This window comes from Patella vulgata, chromosome 6 (genome assembly GCF_932274485.2).
Source record: "Patella vulgata chromosome 6, xgPatVulg1.2, whole genome shotgun sequence".
In the NCBI taxonomy this organism is placed as follows: Eukaryota; Metazoa; Mollusca; class Gastropoda; family Patellidae; genus Patella; species Patella vulgata.
The window spans coordinates 17871678-17888404 of record NC_065884.2 but is presented as its reverse complement, the minus strand read 5'-3'; the positions used below and the strand labels follow the sequence as shown (position 1 = coordinate 17888404).

The following is a 16727-nucleotide window of genomic DNA, read 5'->3' as shown; positions in this document are numbered from 1 at the left end:
TTATCTATGGAATTCAATTCAATTCAATTCAATGTTACTTGCATAATAAAGATACGTTACAGATTTTAGATTGCAGTTGTCGATTCAGAAAAATAAAGTTTGTGTTGTTGCTGATTTTGGACAAGTTTTACTCGTAACTGTGCGATAATGCTGTTGGAGAACAAACTTTCACATTGACCCGGTCTTTCTATAGTCATAATTAACTACACGGTTTCTATGGTAAGATTGTACATAATATAAACATCGTGTCTAATTAATCGGGGCTAAATGATAAGGTGTTGGTCGAGAATGTTTCTCATGGGTATCCTCTTTCGGCGCGGTTTCCCTTGTCAGTGATACATATGACAGAGAGTTCGGATGGGACAAAAAAACGAGGTCCAGTGTACACATTGGCGTGTACGTAAAACAACCCTTGACAGTTGGACTTCGATAGAAGAGTAGGTCGTAGTGCCGCTGTCCGTGTAAAAAAAAATCCCTCATAACACACTGCGTGACATATGCCCATCGCCATTAGCCTAGTCGGTGCAGAAAGTTAGGACGCTAGATCTCAATAACGGATTTTTTTTTTATTGGAAAACTTTCATGCCATTAGGATTAAATCTATTGCCCGCATGCTGTCCGGGATAAATTTAAGTACGATGGAAATTGCTAGAACTTTTGTTGTCCTGATCGTTTCGTTAGACACTACGCATTGGGCATGTTCAAATTAAATTAGATATAAAAGCCATATTCTCTTATAATAATAGCCCAAAAGTGACCTTTCTGAATAGGTAATATAAAAACCATCTCACACCAAGCACTAAAATATATTATATCAATTTTACTTCACATTACAATAAAACCTTACTATTATAATTAAAGAGGCCTTCCCGCGTACAAACTGTGTGATTTGTGGATATATTTGGACTAAATACAGATTCAAACTAATTAATTTATCAAAAATTTGCTTCAAATCCCCCAGCTATAAAAGGTCTTCTTTAGAAACCTTGTTTCTCACCTAACTTGATTGAGGGAGGGCCCATTTTTCAGAATGTGTTTGTCATTACTTACTGTCCATTTATCATACATCCATACATATTGTTTAATTGCAGAGTCTGTTATACGTTTACACCTCTCATTGTTCTCCAAAACGCCTGACCATCGATCATAAAATAACAACTGCTCCCTAAGTCAAGTTGTTAGTGATAACCTGACATTTTTCCCAGTACTTGCCCCATGGTAGGTTTTCGGGATTCCGGTATTTTTCTCGTAAGATTGCCGTCTACACTTTCCATATATACTAAATTTGCCATACTTTTATTGGAAATAAACACTCGATAAATACTTTCGTGGGAATGTATCTTTAATGTCATTGAATGTCTTTATGCTGCTAGATTATTTTAAACGAAATGAAATGGCGTTTGACACATCCTTCTTTTGCTGCTCCAGTCCGGACATGGGAGTAGCCATCTTATAATGTTCGCCGAATTCCACCTGTCAATGGTTCTTTTTGTGCACACAAACGTGCAGGACCTCGATTTTCCACCCATTCGGACATCACTGACAAAATGATTTCACACTGGAACTTTCTCAACCAATACTTGATATTACGCTAGCGCCTTACTCACTGAGCCATAGTGGCTCTATTTTCTCAAAACACGTTAGATATTTCGAAAAAGCTATAATACATGATACTAAAATAGCCTGAGAAAACCCATGCCTTATATGGTAATCAAATATTGTTCAAGCACGCCCCACATCCCATGAATGTGAATTCTTTATGGAGTTGATCGTAAATTTATCATGATATATCTAAAACAACGGCTAATACGACATTAAACGACACTTTTCTAACGTCTCGTACTATAGTTTTAATATTTGTCCTCAAAATGTCAAACGAGAACATAAGCGATATGTTGTAATTCTTACAAAACATTTACGATGGACAGTTATAGAAGTCGTTAGTATTTATGTTTCTCAATATCACGCATTTTCTTTTATATTGCTTCATTCATACATAGTAGGCCCCTGATGGCCTAATTAGAAATTCTAGCTACCATCAAATCACAGTCGTAATGTTTCACGCCAAAGCCATTCAAAATGTAGGGATATATCAAAAAAAAGACAAAAAAACCGTTAAAAACTTTAGCCCAATCTCGTTCACAAGGTTTTCGAAAAAGTGGGCTGCCGTAACGGAAGATAGCAGAATCAGTAGTCCGTGACCTTTCATGGCTCCTTAGCTGAATACTTTGTGAATGCGATAGCGACTACATTTTGTAACAGATTATTTTCAGATTTGGTATGAAGCATTGGGTTGGCAAGAGGACGAACCGTGTCGATATTCAGCGCTACGCAACCTCCCGTACTGGAGTTACCTGCCTTTGCCAAAAACTTGAGTTTCTAACATATTATTTGTCCAAATTCGAAATGAAGCATTGACACAACGAGAGGATGAGCCCTGTGGGTTTTCGCAGTTCCCCGTCGATCTCTTGCAAAATAGGGGCGTATCTGGCATGACAAAAGCTCGTTTATTTGTACTCTGACCTGGATTTTAAAACATTAATTCTATTTTGAGATTTCAAAATCTGTCATTGAAATTTGACATTATTGTTGGGAATTTTTATTTAATGCTTTATGTATATAACTCATACGATAACGACAATAGTTTCATAGTGTCAAGTTATCTCGGGTTAGACTTCATCCGTAAAGTAGGTCAGATTGACATATTGTACGCTGTAAGCATAAATTTTAATAAAATGAAATAAGGATTAACTATTGTTCTGCTATGAGGGGAATTTTGCCCGGACAGCGGCGCTACGATCTACGCTTCCACGTGACAAGGGATCTTTTACGTGCACGCCAATGTGTACTGGGGACCTCGGTTTTTCGTTCCATCCGAACGACCACAGGGCTGTCCTTGTCAGGCCCTCGACCCTGCACCACTGACACGAGTAAACCACGACGGAAAATCCAGATGAACTTTCTCTGTCAATACCGGGGTCGAACCCGCGACCTCCAGGCTGGCAAGCCAGCGTCTTACTCACTTAGCCACCGTGCAAACGATATAAACGTTATATGGCTAAAACAGTCCAGCCCCACCTTCGTAATCAGGGCCGTAACTAGCTCAGAGCAACAAGTGGGGTGGGAAGTGTTCTCAGGGATGCTGTAAAATTGACGGACACTGTTATCTATTGTTTTTATGGTCGACAATTTTTTCACCGGGGGGGGGAGCCCCCTGCGCCCCCTAGCTACGGGCCTGTTCGTAATCCGATTGAATCCATCACGGTAGATTTCTATCACTGAAATCCTTGAAAAATAAGGTTTTGTCCTAAAAATGCAAATAATGATTCGTAAGGTTAGTTGAAAGAATATCTATAAAACTTGTATGAATTAAAGACTTTCCTCGCACCCGGAAGATGATAGTACAACAATCCTTGGAAAAGACATGCAGTGATGTTTTTGTTTAATATGAACATGTATTTGTCCTTGGGGTGAGGGTTGTCTGGAGGCAGACGTTAAACGATGGCTATTGAGAGTTTTATTTGATTTGTTGGTAATAGCCTTAACAATTCTTGGTAATGGCGTATTATATCTTACATTAACGTCATTAAGTGACAGTTTGTTTCCAAATTCTGAAAAAAAAATCAGATGTCAATTGCGTTTTCAATGCGGAACTGTAGTTAAATATCATAAATCACAAATAAAAAAAAAGGGAATTTTTATTAGAGTGTTACAAATCATTCATAATTCCTACACAAAGTGATGCGTTGATCTATTGCAATAATAACACCTACGCCTTTACGCATATACAAAAAAAAAATAGTCATAGATCAAAAACGGGATGGCTTACCAAACGGAAATAACTAATACCGCAGACAAACCGCGATCCACAATAATAATCTGTCATTCAAATTTGGCTCGTCAAATATAAATTCTATTACGTTAAACATACATTATGCAAGAGCAAAATCTGCCTATTGCAGGTCTTGCTTTAGGCCTGAAATGTTATAAAAACTATTAATTAGGCATTACTTAACTTATCCAGACCATAATCAACTCTAGATGGTTATGCTAGCCTGCGATATTTGTTGGATTATAGTCCGATTTGCTGCAAAACTTTCCTTCGTGATTAACGATTAAATGGATAATCGAGACTATTAGGTTTGTCTTACCGACTTCAGTAATGATGATCGAGGCTATGCGGAACTTTCACCCGCTTAGTTCTCGGTTCATATTGGATCAATTTGTCTGAAATTTTCAGAAAATTGCCTTTACATTATGTAGTTTTTAACTAGTATAGTGAGAATTACCAACTCGTTATCTCATCTACCATAATGTATCTTTAATTAATGGGAATATCATATATAAAGGGGCCCATACACGTTCAATAATTCCGTCAATATTATTGACTCAATATATTGACTTAATAATATTGAACGTGTGTAGGCTATATTGATGTAAAATATTGTTAATAACCATCATTGCGTCAATATATTGACGGATCAAAACCATTTAGATTTTTATTGATGGTTCATCAATATATTGACGGACGGTCAATTTATTGAATGACAATATTGATCGTGTGTGGAGAATCTGTCAATAATTGCGTCAATATTTTAATTCCATCGGTTTTTTCGCGGTTCTTTTTCGTCAACTGCCATGAGTAGCGCAACAGTGACCGCTGCATCCACTTTGAAAAATGACCAAAAAATGGTGAAATTGTTGATGGAAATATTGAATCGTGCGTATAGGCAATTCCCGTCAATATTATTGAGTCAATATATCGAGTCAATATTTTGGGTCAATAATATTGATGGTTTTATTGAACGTGTATGGGCCGCTGAAAATGGGCAGGTAATATTTTTATGCCTGTTATTGCAGTGAAAAAAAGAATACAGGGCGAATCTGTTTCTGTTTTAAAATATTCATTTATTCTAAAAATAAATAAAATAAAATAATAATATTTGACAATGTGCATCAACGAAGTTTTATTATCTAAGATAGGTCATTTCACTATAAATTGTATTAAACAAAATATTTTAAATACAAAGGGGAGTAACGCAAGGTGACTTTCCGTTAAACCTGTTGACATTGTATACGGAATTAAAGTTGCACCATGATCTGTGACAGCTCGTGCATCTAAAAGGTTACGAACAATTTATAGCCATTATGTTGACAATATTTATAGATCATTTGATATTTAGCTTTTCGGAGCCTAACTCAACTCTGCTATTTCTTGGTCGGTTTTGATAAATCTTTAGATGTCCGTCTTCTCCATTATATATTTTTTTTTTTTTTTTTGGAAAGATATCGATTTGAAAACGGGATAAAACACTACCTACGTCATCACTTCTACGTCAGAGGGGGTTTGGTTTGGTATCCAAAGTTCATCGGTGACAAGAATTAATAGGATTTATGTACAATCAACTTTTACTGATTTCTCTCTCGTCAATAATTATTATCCAGTGAACAAACAAATAATTTTCTCGTCCACAAGGATTTCATGCCGTTGAGTAAGGAATTGGCATATAAAAGAAAGGAAAGATATTATCCCAGTATAGGCCATTGATATTCCTGTAGTTTGATTATAAATATCAAAATCCACCGCATTCCTTTACCATGAGTTATACAACGCTTAAATAAAGAGGATAAAGCGAATTAAAACCTATCAGGTAGTTTAATTCTGAAATTAAATTGTACATTTCTGAAATAATGTATCACTACGGGGCCCTTTAGATACACGATTCCACACTTATATAATTAATTCGTTATAACGAAATATTAATTCGTTAAAACGGACTATTAATTCATTAAAACTAACTATTAATTCGTTAGAACGAAATATTAATTCGTTAGAACGAAATATTAATTCGTTAGAACGAAATATTAATCCGTTAAAACAAATTATTAATACGTTAAAACGAAATATTAGTTCATTAAAACAAAATATTAATTTAACCAAATACTTAGTTCGTATTAACGAAATAAATAATGCGGTTAAACGAAATAATTAATGCGTTTAAAAGAAAATATTCTATTGTTCATACTAAATAGTATTTCGTTTAAACGAATTAATTATTTCGCTTCACACCAAATTTGAAAAGCTGGAACGGGCCGTGGGGCAGTAACTGAACATCGATAGGGTTCCTACACCCATGGCCCCACTGGTTAACACCCAATTTGTAAAAGGAAAAAATCTGTTAGAAACTGTGTGGGGAGTGGGGCGACTCTGAGTTTAAAAAAAAAGTTTGATTTAAACTGTATTCTCTTTCGTCTTCATAATGGGGGTAACCCATTTTTTATGATACCATTTTTTTTTTTTTGCCCCCAACACCGTTCACGTCACTGGCCGATGTGATATGTTCATTTGAAATAACAACTCCATTATTCGTTACAACAAGTTTATTTCGATTTAAATTTAACCCGATTTAACCTATGTATATTACGTATAAACGTCATTGTTTAAAAATATGCCAACGACCTTAGCGGTTGATTTGTTTTGTATAACCAGGTTAATTGAATAGCTATGTAATAATAACCGTTAACATATTACATATATTATGATATATCACTGATCAGTTGATAAAGTCATAACAAAAACAATTTGACACGTCAAAAATCGGAACCTGAAGTGTAAAAATATTGCCCGAGGGAGTAGCTCAGCACGTCCATATACAGCTGACGACAATAAATCAGAGGCGAGACATCTTGTTAGCTATTTACAGACCTATCGAGAATAACTTTTAATTCATTACATTTATTATGACAAATTGCAAATAATCTTTGACTTTTAAAGACTAAGGTTTAAATACTAGAACACGTGACATGGATACAATACGTATATTGTTCTGATATGGGAGGAAATGGTCGTGTGTATAATATACTGTTCACCAATCCACAGCGAGGAAAAGTGATGCCCATGCAAACTAGTCTGTGCTGATTTTGATGTCAAAGGGTGCTGAAAAAAATAACAACAGCACTCAATGCTTCACATCAAATTAAAAAAAGATCTGTTAAAAACGCTAAGACTCAAAGTTTTCGGTTAAAGAGAGTATATTATTCTGGAACAAAAAGTTGCCGAAACCCGATTTTTGATAGGATTCGTCCTACCATGACCACAATGTTTCAACTCAAGTTTAAGTTATAAACTACATGTTACGTTTCATCTGAATCGGACAAAAATTGTCGCCCACCGTAGGTCCACAAACTTTATACGTATTTCACATTTTGTGTAAAAGGCAGCTGCCATCCAAGAAGTTGTGGTGCTAGGTACGATGGACATCATATAGTTTAAGTTCCATATCAATCGGGCCCACATAGGTTTATGTATTACATGCATTCCCACTATGCGTTAAGGGCGTGGACAATTTTAAAGGCAAGTTTATGTCCGATATTCACGGAATTTTAACTCATCCGTGATTGTTGTGTAATGAACGGTATTTAAAATCTAATAAATATTGTGAACTCAAGAGGTTCCACCAGCTCAAAATCACGATTTTCGTACAATCAGGACTAATAATGCATATAATCCACGAAGCTACGTCCAGTGTATGCCAAAATCAAACACATCCGAGATCTTTAGGATATAAATATATTTCAAGTTTCATCAAAATCGGATAAAAGGGACGTCCGATCGAACGGACGGACATGGACAACGACATAGTACGTCCACGTGATAAAGTGAGAGTATAAAAACCACTTTCTATTCTAGCAAATATTTCCAATATTTAATCCCCAGATATCGTTATGCTTTCAGACAAAAAGTTTCATAGGGTGAATTGAGAAGGATTTTAAAGTGTGCAGCATCCGTTATTAAATGATGTGACATTTGTGGGCGTTAATGCAGAAAAACGTCGTTGCCTATAAATTATTGCAGACTACTCTTACTCGGAATTTGTATCTAACCGTCTTGGCTTCATGAGAAAGTAGCCACAAGAAATTAAGGGATAGTCTGAACTGGACTGCATGGTCTCTTATATAAAATTCTCGGGTAATCCTATAGACCTCATGCCAAACTTGACGTTTTCTTCATCTTGGACCCCCCGCTGCTCGATAACGATAAGAGGATACTTGTCGAAACGTCGTGCTTTTAGAATAAACTAGTGATTGTATCCCATAAAAACTGTGTTCTGTTAATTTGTTCCCTGATCGCTAAATGCCACTTAAAGAATATATTGTCGTGAAGTTGGGTGGAAGAGCCCCACCCTTCGCATTAAAGTACATCAAATAGTGTTTTACATCAAATAGCTGCTCCAGGAACAGTAAAACTGTAGCTACATCAGTTAAAGGAGCAAAGGCGCTCGATCTGCAGTTAAATGAAGGTGGGCAACTCCAGTTCTTAGGAAGAAATTCAATGGAAAGCGATCCAAGACAACACTTTGCTCATAGCCAAGATTTATTAAAATAAAATCTAAAATTTCCTTCCAAGGACTAGTTTTAAGTGTTCCGTTTTAAAAATTGACGAATCTTAATTCAAGTGCGTCGGAGTCCAAACACGCAAAGAATTGCCTCCGTTTTGACCTCAAAAGGGTGCCACCCTTACTGAATCAACAGATAAGCCTCCATAACTCAAACGGAGGGTCACGATGGTAAAGTGGGCAAGGTCGGTTGTTCGATCCCTGCAATTGGCCGAGAAAGTTCATCCAGATTTTCCAGCGTGGTTCCCCCTTTTCAGTGATGCAGGAGGGCCTGACAAGGACAGCTGTCTAGTCATTCGGATGGGACGAAAAACCGAGGTCCCGTGTACACATTGGCGTGCACGTAAAAGATCCCTTGACAGTTGGAATTCGATATAAGAGTAGGCCGTAGTGCTGCTGTCCTGGCAAAATTTCCCTCATAGCACACTGCATAGCGTATGCCCGTCTTGATTAGCCCAGTTCGGAGCAAAACAGTAGGACGTTAAACCCCATTTCATTTCCATAGCTCAAGAGGTGGTCAAACTGAATCAACGGCTAAACCTCCATACCTCAATCAGAGAGAGAGAGAGAGAAATGGGGTTTAACGACCAGTCGACACAGACTAGGTCATTTCGGGACTTACATATGATTTTTAATTTTATTTCAATAATTCGTTTGCGCGTAGGGGTCTTTGGCAGTGGGAGGAAACCGGAGTACCCGGAGAAAACCCACGAGGTTGGACAGGCAACCCTACTCCTAGTCATGTACAACCGGGGATTCGAAACCACGCCAGTTGACTCAATGGCAGGCCTTCTGATACAGCGCGCGCACGTGCTAACCATTCAGCCATCGGAAAAAGGGGCATAACTCCAGAACAGAAGCACCGATACATCGAAACGAACTCCGACAAGATCCTTTCATTCCTTACATACGTTAAGTTTCCACTAAGAGAGTTCACAAACTTGGTACATATTTTGCGTAATAAAAAGGTCCGATTAGCACCAACATTGTGGCCTATCACTATTTGCATAAAGGGGAGATATCGAAATCGGATAAAAAAAAATTGTGACTTCTAGAGTGCCGGACAGGAGCGACAACATAAAACATAAACATATAAGGACGTATAAAATGCGAAAAATCAAATGCAAAGAAAAGTCAGTGTCTCACATACAAGGCTAAATGTTGTGCTGCTATGGAAACGATTGTTTATACCGGTATACTATTGTCTATACCACATGGATTACAAATCGCACCACATGGATTACAAATCGCAATTCGACTTGTGCTCAATATTCATTTCCAATCCGATACCATTAACTGCTTTGACTATGTAAACCCTTTCTTTAAAAAAAAGCCAATTGAGAATGACCTCGGGATAAACGTATGCGTCTAGTCCTGTTATTAACTTTGGAGATGCTCAATTTTCTTCTTGACTGCTTTAATAATTACAGAAATCCATTATAGAGATAATGTGATTCCCTCCGGCAAAACAGAAATGCGCAACGCTAATGCGACGTTACAATTTAAACTTTTGCATTACACTTTTTTGCCTAAATGTCCAAAACAATACATGTGGCGTTTTAATGTTGATAAATTAAAAACTAGAGTGGTGGGGGCGGAGGGCCTGTCAAGGACAGTGTCTAGTCACTCGGATGACACAAAAAACAAGGTCAAAAATATGTGCACATTAGCGTGTACATAAAAGGACCCTTCAAAGTTGGAATTCGATGTAGGGTCCGTCATCATGAGCCCAGTCGGTACAGAATAGTAGGACGTTAAACCTCACAAACTACAATATTGTGGAAGATTAATATCGGTCCGAAAGGGTTCAATTCTGTTTAGTATTTACAAAGATATGTTGAATTGAAATGTAATCGCTCTGTGCTGCTTGTTACGCACTGTGGCCATTTTGTTGTGGGCGAACAGAATCGATAGGCCTGTTTAAATCTGGTTGAATCCAAGCCGGAGGTTATCTAGAGTTAGTATTTTGATGTTGTTTTCTAAATCAAATGTTAAATAATCAATCTGAGTAAATATTGGCGTGGATTAAGATGTGAAAATGTTTATATATTAGCGAATGCAAATGATGCATCATTACTTTAAATTACTATAAGTTTCAAAGTTGATAAAACATTTCTAGCTTTAAACAATTCAATAAAGCGGTTAGTGCCATATATCCACAGTCTGAATTGGTGTCAGATAGTTGTGTCCATGGATACTTTAACCAGAGACGGATCCTTGAAGTCGAGCGAAATATGCCAAAATTCAACACATTGTGGAATAAAAAAAAATAATACAAAACACACAATTTAAATTATATTTTTTAGAGAATGACCATTTTAATCTTAGTTCACTGTGAATTATTGTGATGAAATCGTTGTCGCCATATTGTCAGTGTTATTTGAGGTAACCAAGGATGTAAACTCGCTGCAGACACCGCTATCATCATCATCACTTATAGGATCGTCGCCGTTATTTATAAGATCATTGTGGGCATTGGGTGATGGTTTCTGTTCTGGATTTGTGTTAGAATTATCCGCCATTTTTAATTCCTGGCTTTGTTCTGGAATCTGTGAAATATTGTTATTTTGTGACTGTGTCCTATCAACAGAACTCTCCTCGGATTGCACATAGATTTTGTTGTTCTGATTACTTATTTTGATTCTATTTAAATTGAACACAGTGTCGTTATTTTGATGCTCTGTGACTGCATCTTGCAATGAACTTTGGGTCACAGCTTGATCAGAATCCCTAGAAAGATGACCTAGTCCCGAAACTCCTAAAGACATATCCGCTGGTTTGGATGTATATAGTCTACTACTTCCCGATACTGTATCCCAATCACTGCCGTCATTTGTTTCGATTCTGGTTTGGGTAACCTGTGATATTGATTCGTGAGGTTTATCTTGGCTTCCTTCACTTCTGCTACCGGGTTGGCTAACACTGACCAGTTCTGTTTTGCAAACTTTAAATCGATGATTTTTCGGTGCGCCAACTGTTTGCGGCGTCGTTTCAGTGTATGATTGGTTCTCTGTGCTATTTTCATTTCGATGTACTGGTTTTGGAGAACCACCCTTTAAATTGCCTGTCTTTGTTTCATTCGTTGACGATAGTCGAGATTCCCATGCACGTCTTGGTGAGCTTGATGGGGATACACTGGCTTGTCTTTCCGCTTGTCTGCGCCGATCGTTTAATATACTTATGGTATTATGATCACTATAAGCCGAGGATAAAGATCTACTAATCTTAACTCTCGGCACACTGGAACTATCAAGGAAGGAAACCCTATGACGTTGCGATCGTCTTATATAACGCGATTGTCTATTGGGACTCTCGTTGGGACTGGTGCTGTTTTCGCTGCTTTCGGAGGATTTCGAGCGTTTACTAGGTGCTGAAAGAATCACTGAGTCACATGAACTGTGCCTGTAGCGTCTCGGTTTTGAATAAGTACGAGGTGCTATGTCAACGGTGAGATTTTTCTTATCTTTATAATATGGTTCATCGACAAGTTCTACTTGAACCTCTACATCTTTCATCTCGGCGGCGTTTTGTAAAAATGAACGATATGAACTGACAGTATTTTGGCGGGATCCGTCCAAACGTTGCAAAAGAAATGAACGATATGAATTGTGCGTATCGCTGTGCCTTGGTAGTTGTAAAGATCGGACTGATGTAACAGTGTCGTAATGATTATTGCGTCTGATGAATGAAGTATAAGATGATACTGTATCGTATCCCATCGATGTTGTGTCCGATCGGAACTCTACGTCATTGTATTCGTTATCACCTTCCGTTATAATAACAAAACCCGTTTCATCATCGTCATCACCTTCACGTTTTTTCACACTATCCCTGAACCACTTACAACATTTTAAACAAATACAAGTCAAAAATGCAAGTACGGCAAGTATAGGTAATATTGTTAGATTTAGAGCTTTGGTTTTGTGATTTTTACTGTCTGAATTTACTGGGCTGTCATTGTCGGGGCCTTTCATATGTTTCGCCGGCACAAACACGTTTTGATAACTTTTCACACCCGAATTGTTACGGGTAATGTCGCCCGGGATCTTTTGTAACACCAATGGCGAAGGTGACTTTGAAGCATCAGGCGATTTTGAAATCCCATTGTTGTCCTCTAACAGTTGTCTTAGAGAAATAACATGTATCGGCAACATCACGAAGAGCACAATAAAAATAAGATATATCCATAATTGTGAAATCTTGGTGGACATTAGTTCGTTGCAAATCTGTTGTGCTAATCCTTTGGAATATACTTATAAAAGCGAATAATCACCAATAAAATCTACACGTACTGCCTTCATAACTGAAACACGGGCTTAGACATCCAGCTTGATAAACCACCGTGATTGACAGGCAACTAGCTGTAATGAATAACTGATTAAACCCACTGTATTCAGTCATCCAAACAAATTATATCACCTCCGACCTTGCTTATCATTAAGATTTGATGTAACTATTAGACTAGAACTGAAAAAGAAAACACATATGTTTACAAATCATTGCCAGTTCAACATGACACTATAAAGACATGCTCTATTTCAGATACATTTTGCGGACATATTTAAAGTAAAGGTCAACAAATTAAGGTAAAAAAGACCCACCTCTCCTCGGTTTTGTTATTGGTGCAGGGGTGTTAGGGCTGGCAAGGATGACGGTATAGATGTTCGGATGGGACAAAAACCGAGGTCCGGTGTAAACATTGGCGTGGATGTAACAGAACACTTGGTAGTTGGAATTCGAAATTGGACTACGTCATAGCGCTGCTGTCCCAGCCGAATTCCCCTCACAGACACAGCACACTGTATGGCGTATGTCCATCCTCGATAGCCCAGTTGGAGCAGGGCAGTATGACGCTTAAACCCCATTTCATTTTAAAGAATTTCAAAATAGGCATATGTTTCATATCATAGCAAAACATCCCTTCTTTGGGTGGCATTTAGCAATTGATGTACGTAATTAACATAACAACATAATATGGAAAACACTTAATATTTTCATTAAAGTTATGTTTCGTTGAGGGTCCTCTAAACGTTGTCAAGCAAATGAAGAAATCAAAATATGTAAGAAATGTTTTGGTTTGGTGTCCACTTTAAAACTAGCCTAATATATTTACCACTAACCGGCCTGTTTCTATATTCTAACAATAGACAGATGATAATGGCAACTTCTACTCGGATAGTGTTTTTGAAAAAGTTCTAGATGTATCCGATCAGGCGCTAGACTACATTATAAAGAACGAGTTAAAGTGGCGTCAACATTATATCTTTTAATGTGGCGTTCCCAAGATGGAAAATGTTTTGGTAAACCGGTCAAATTTGTTTATTAATTTGTGTATCGTATTAACAGTCAGTCGTTATTTGTAATCTCTTAGTTTTCGATTGATTATACATGTATTTATAGTTCTGGTTGTGCTAATGGTGTCATGAACGCCATCTTGAATACTATAGTGAAGGCTTTATAAAGGACAGATTAATATGGTTTTCAATTTTGTGAGTAATCTTAAATCTAATGAGAATTCTACACTGTCCATTGTGTGATTCAAAACCATATTTTCAGTTTATATAAAGAAATCGGCGTGAATCACATATAATCCCAACAAATAAACAAGCGATCAAAAGAAAGTACAAAAGTTATATTCTGATGTTAGGAAAAGGTGGTAAAAAGTCAACCTTTTCACAAAACTAAACTTTCGACAGATGCGTGCCCTGGGGATATAGGCTTTAGTAGAAATCCGTTGCACTTTGCAATGTAGCAAATGTTGAATTTTTAATTGATAAACGGTGACCCAGAGAGAGATTGATTCGTTATATTGTGGAATACCGCTTTATATCTGTATACTCTTGAAGAAATAAGTCTTTTTTTTTCTATTTTGTTCTCCATTTAAGCATATTTTCTAACTAAAATAGAACCAGTGTTTATTTTATTTTCATTTCACGGAGCAATAGGTCAATACTTGCACTTTTAAACAATACGGTTTTAAACAAAATCGACCTTTCTAACTCATAACAATTTAATTACCATTAGTATCAACAAAAAACTGCATAATAGGCTATGCTTTGACATAACTGATATTTGTACCACACAACAATTACCCCGTATCGGCTTATATTATGTAAGAACCTTTAGCTACCTTGAATAAATCCACGGATAAGGAGAACGACAACATACTTTGTTAGGCCCTACTAATAGTACTAATACTTTACCTTAGGACTAACTGATAACTTTTACTTGCCATCTTATGCTTGTCCCCCATGACTAGAAATATCGAATCCTATAATTTGGGGAAACCTATAGCAATTCTTTTCCACTAGAATAAATCGATTTTAATTCAGTACAATACATATTGTAGAAGGCCTACACGAATTTTTGTCTTAAGAATTGAGTTTATTTATTTTTTTATACGCGAATGATCGTTGAAATATATGCAAATATATGGAGATTACACAGTAGAGCTCTAGAAGACTAAACCTCTAGAAACTACCGTACCGGTCCATAGGCCTAACGTACCTCGGTTAAGTCCACATGCTCAAATTTTAGAGCAACTAAAATTTTATAAAACTAGATCTGTATTAAGTTATAAGTTTATTTTGGCTAGCTGTGGTATCATTACATCATTTCCTTACTGTTTATACCTACCGTTATATAAATAGATTGATTTAGCCTACAGGAGGTTAGGTCGTAGCATAGTGATCCCCTGTTCCCAAGACATCAACCACCCACCCACCCGCCTTGGACAGTTTCGTGGAGCTGACCTATACTGTCTTCTAATGAAATATTGGATGTTTTTCTCCTTGTCTTACAATGTAAAGTCTGTTGGGTGCTTAAATTTTACAGGCCAGATCCACTCATACCGCGATGTCAAGATCTCACAATTCACAGTAGGCCTACCAGTAGCCTATACATACCAGTACCATCGCTTTATCATCCAGTGAAATGACAAAGCCAGAATTACAAACAGTGAGTCGACAGCTGTGTTGGTATTTGTATTATATATATAGAAACTAAACAAAGAGCCACCTTGTTAAATTAAGACTGCCCTGCTTAGTTCTTAAATTCTTTGACTAAACTATAAAGAAATGATAGACTTGTTGTAGGCCTATTTGTATACATTGACTTACCTATACTTATTACATGAAAAAGGTAAATTATACACATCGAGTTTTAATCACTTCGTGGCGGTAATTTTTTAGCCATAATAAAGAAGTGACTTCCACCCAACCATGTCCATAAAACACACGTTGTTCAGCCACGCTTCCGGTTTTAAATGCAGACGACGCATTGGATTAGGGGGTGTTTCAAAATAGCAAGTTTGTATGATTTTGATCAGGATATTCGTTCAAATAGGAAATGAAATGAAATGGGGTTTAACGCCTTACTGTTCAGCTCCGATTGGGCTATTAAAGAAGCGCATATACGCTACACAGCTTGCTAGGAGTGGAATTTTGCCCGGACAGCGGCGCTGCGGCCTAGGCTACTCTTATGCCAAGGGTTGAAGGGATCTTACGTGCACGCCAATGTGTAGACGGGAGTCAGTTTTTTGTCCCATCCGAACGACTAGACAGCTATCCTTGTCAAACAATTCGACTCAATGCCGCCCTGAGTTCCAACCATCCAATCAGACGGTTGCAGCTGCATTCACAAATAATCGATGCCCGAAAATATCGCCCAAAGTAGAGTGACTCCAGACAAAATGTTTTAATCCAGAGTCAATTCAGTACAAATTTGTGATATTGAATTAAACGAAATGTAAAATTGGTGTTTTAATAGATTTGGAGCATTTTATTTTGCCAACTAGATGAAATAATATATTTTTTTTTCAATTGACCCGTCTGTCCGTAAAGTCAAATTGCCCGAATGTTAGGATGCCCCCCCCCCCCCCCCGGCTCGTACGCCTACGCTTGTCACGTACACGCCTTGAATCGAAATCACGCCTCTTGACACAATGACAAGCCTACTAAAGATATAAACTGCACGCGGCGCGTTTACTATTCCTTGACTCCCGCCGCCGAAAGGGGTTTTTTTTCTCAAATATATTGCGTTGTCACTTTTAAAAAGGCGTTTGTCCGAGTATAGTAGTGTATAGTACGTACTGCATTCTCAGAGTGCGTTAGCACGAGAGCTATGCCTATACATTACGTCATAGAAATATAAATTTCTATGCATTACGCAATGTCTTGCACGAGACCATTAAACAAATGAAATGAAATGGGGTTTAACGTCCTACTGTTCTGCTGCTATGCTGGGCTAATGAAGACGGGCATACGCCATACAGTGTGCTATGAGGGAAATTTTGCCCGGGCAGCGGCACTATCGCCTACTCTTATATCGAAT

At 37.4% G+C, this 16727-nt stretch overlaps 1 protein-coding gene across 1 annotated transcript; it reads right to left on the bottom strand.

The window, feature by feature from the left end:
- Window positions 1-10613: 10613 nt before the first annotated feature.
- On the bottom strand, window positions 10614-15653 carry LOC126824233 (uncharacterized). Its single transcript, XM_050553426.2, has 2 exons — window positions 15515-15653; window positions 10614-12863 (listed from the first exon to the last, which is right to left on the bottom strand). Exon 2 carries the CDS (start codon window positions 12605-12607, stop codon window positions 10736-10738), a length of 1872 nt encoding a protein of 623 aa, XP_050409383.1. The 5' UTR covers window positions 12608-12863; window positions 15515-15653; the 3' UTR covers window positions 10614-10735.
- Between the last annotated feature and the right edge of the window lie 1074 nt (window positions 15654-16727).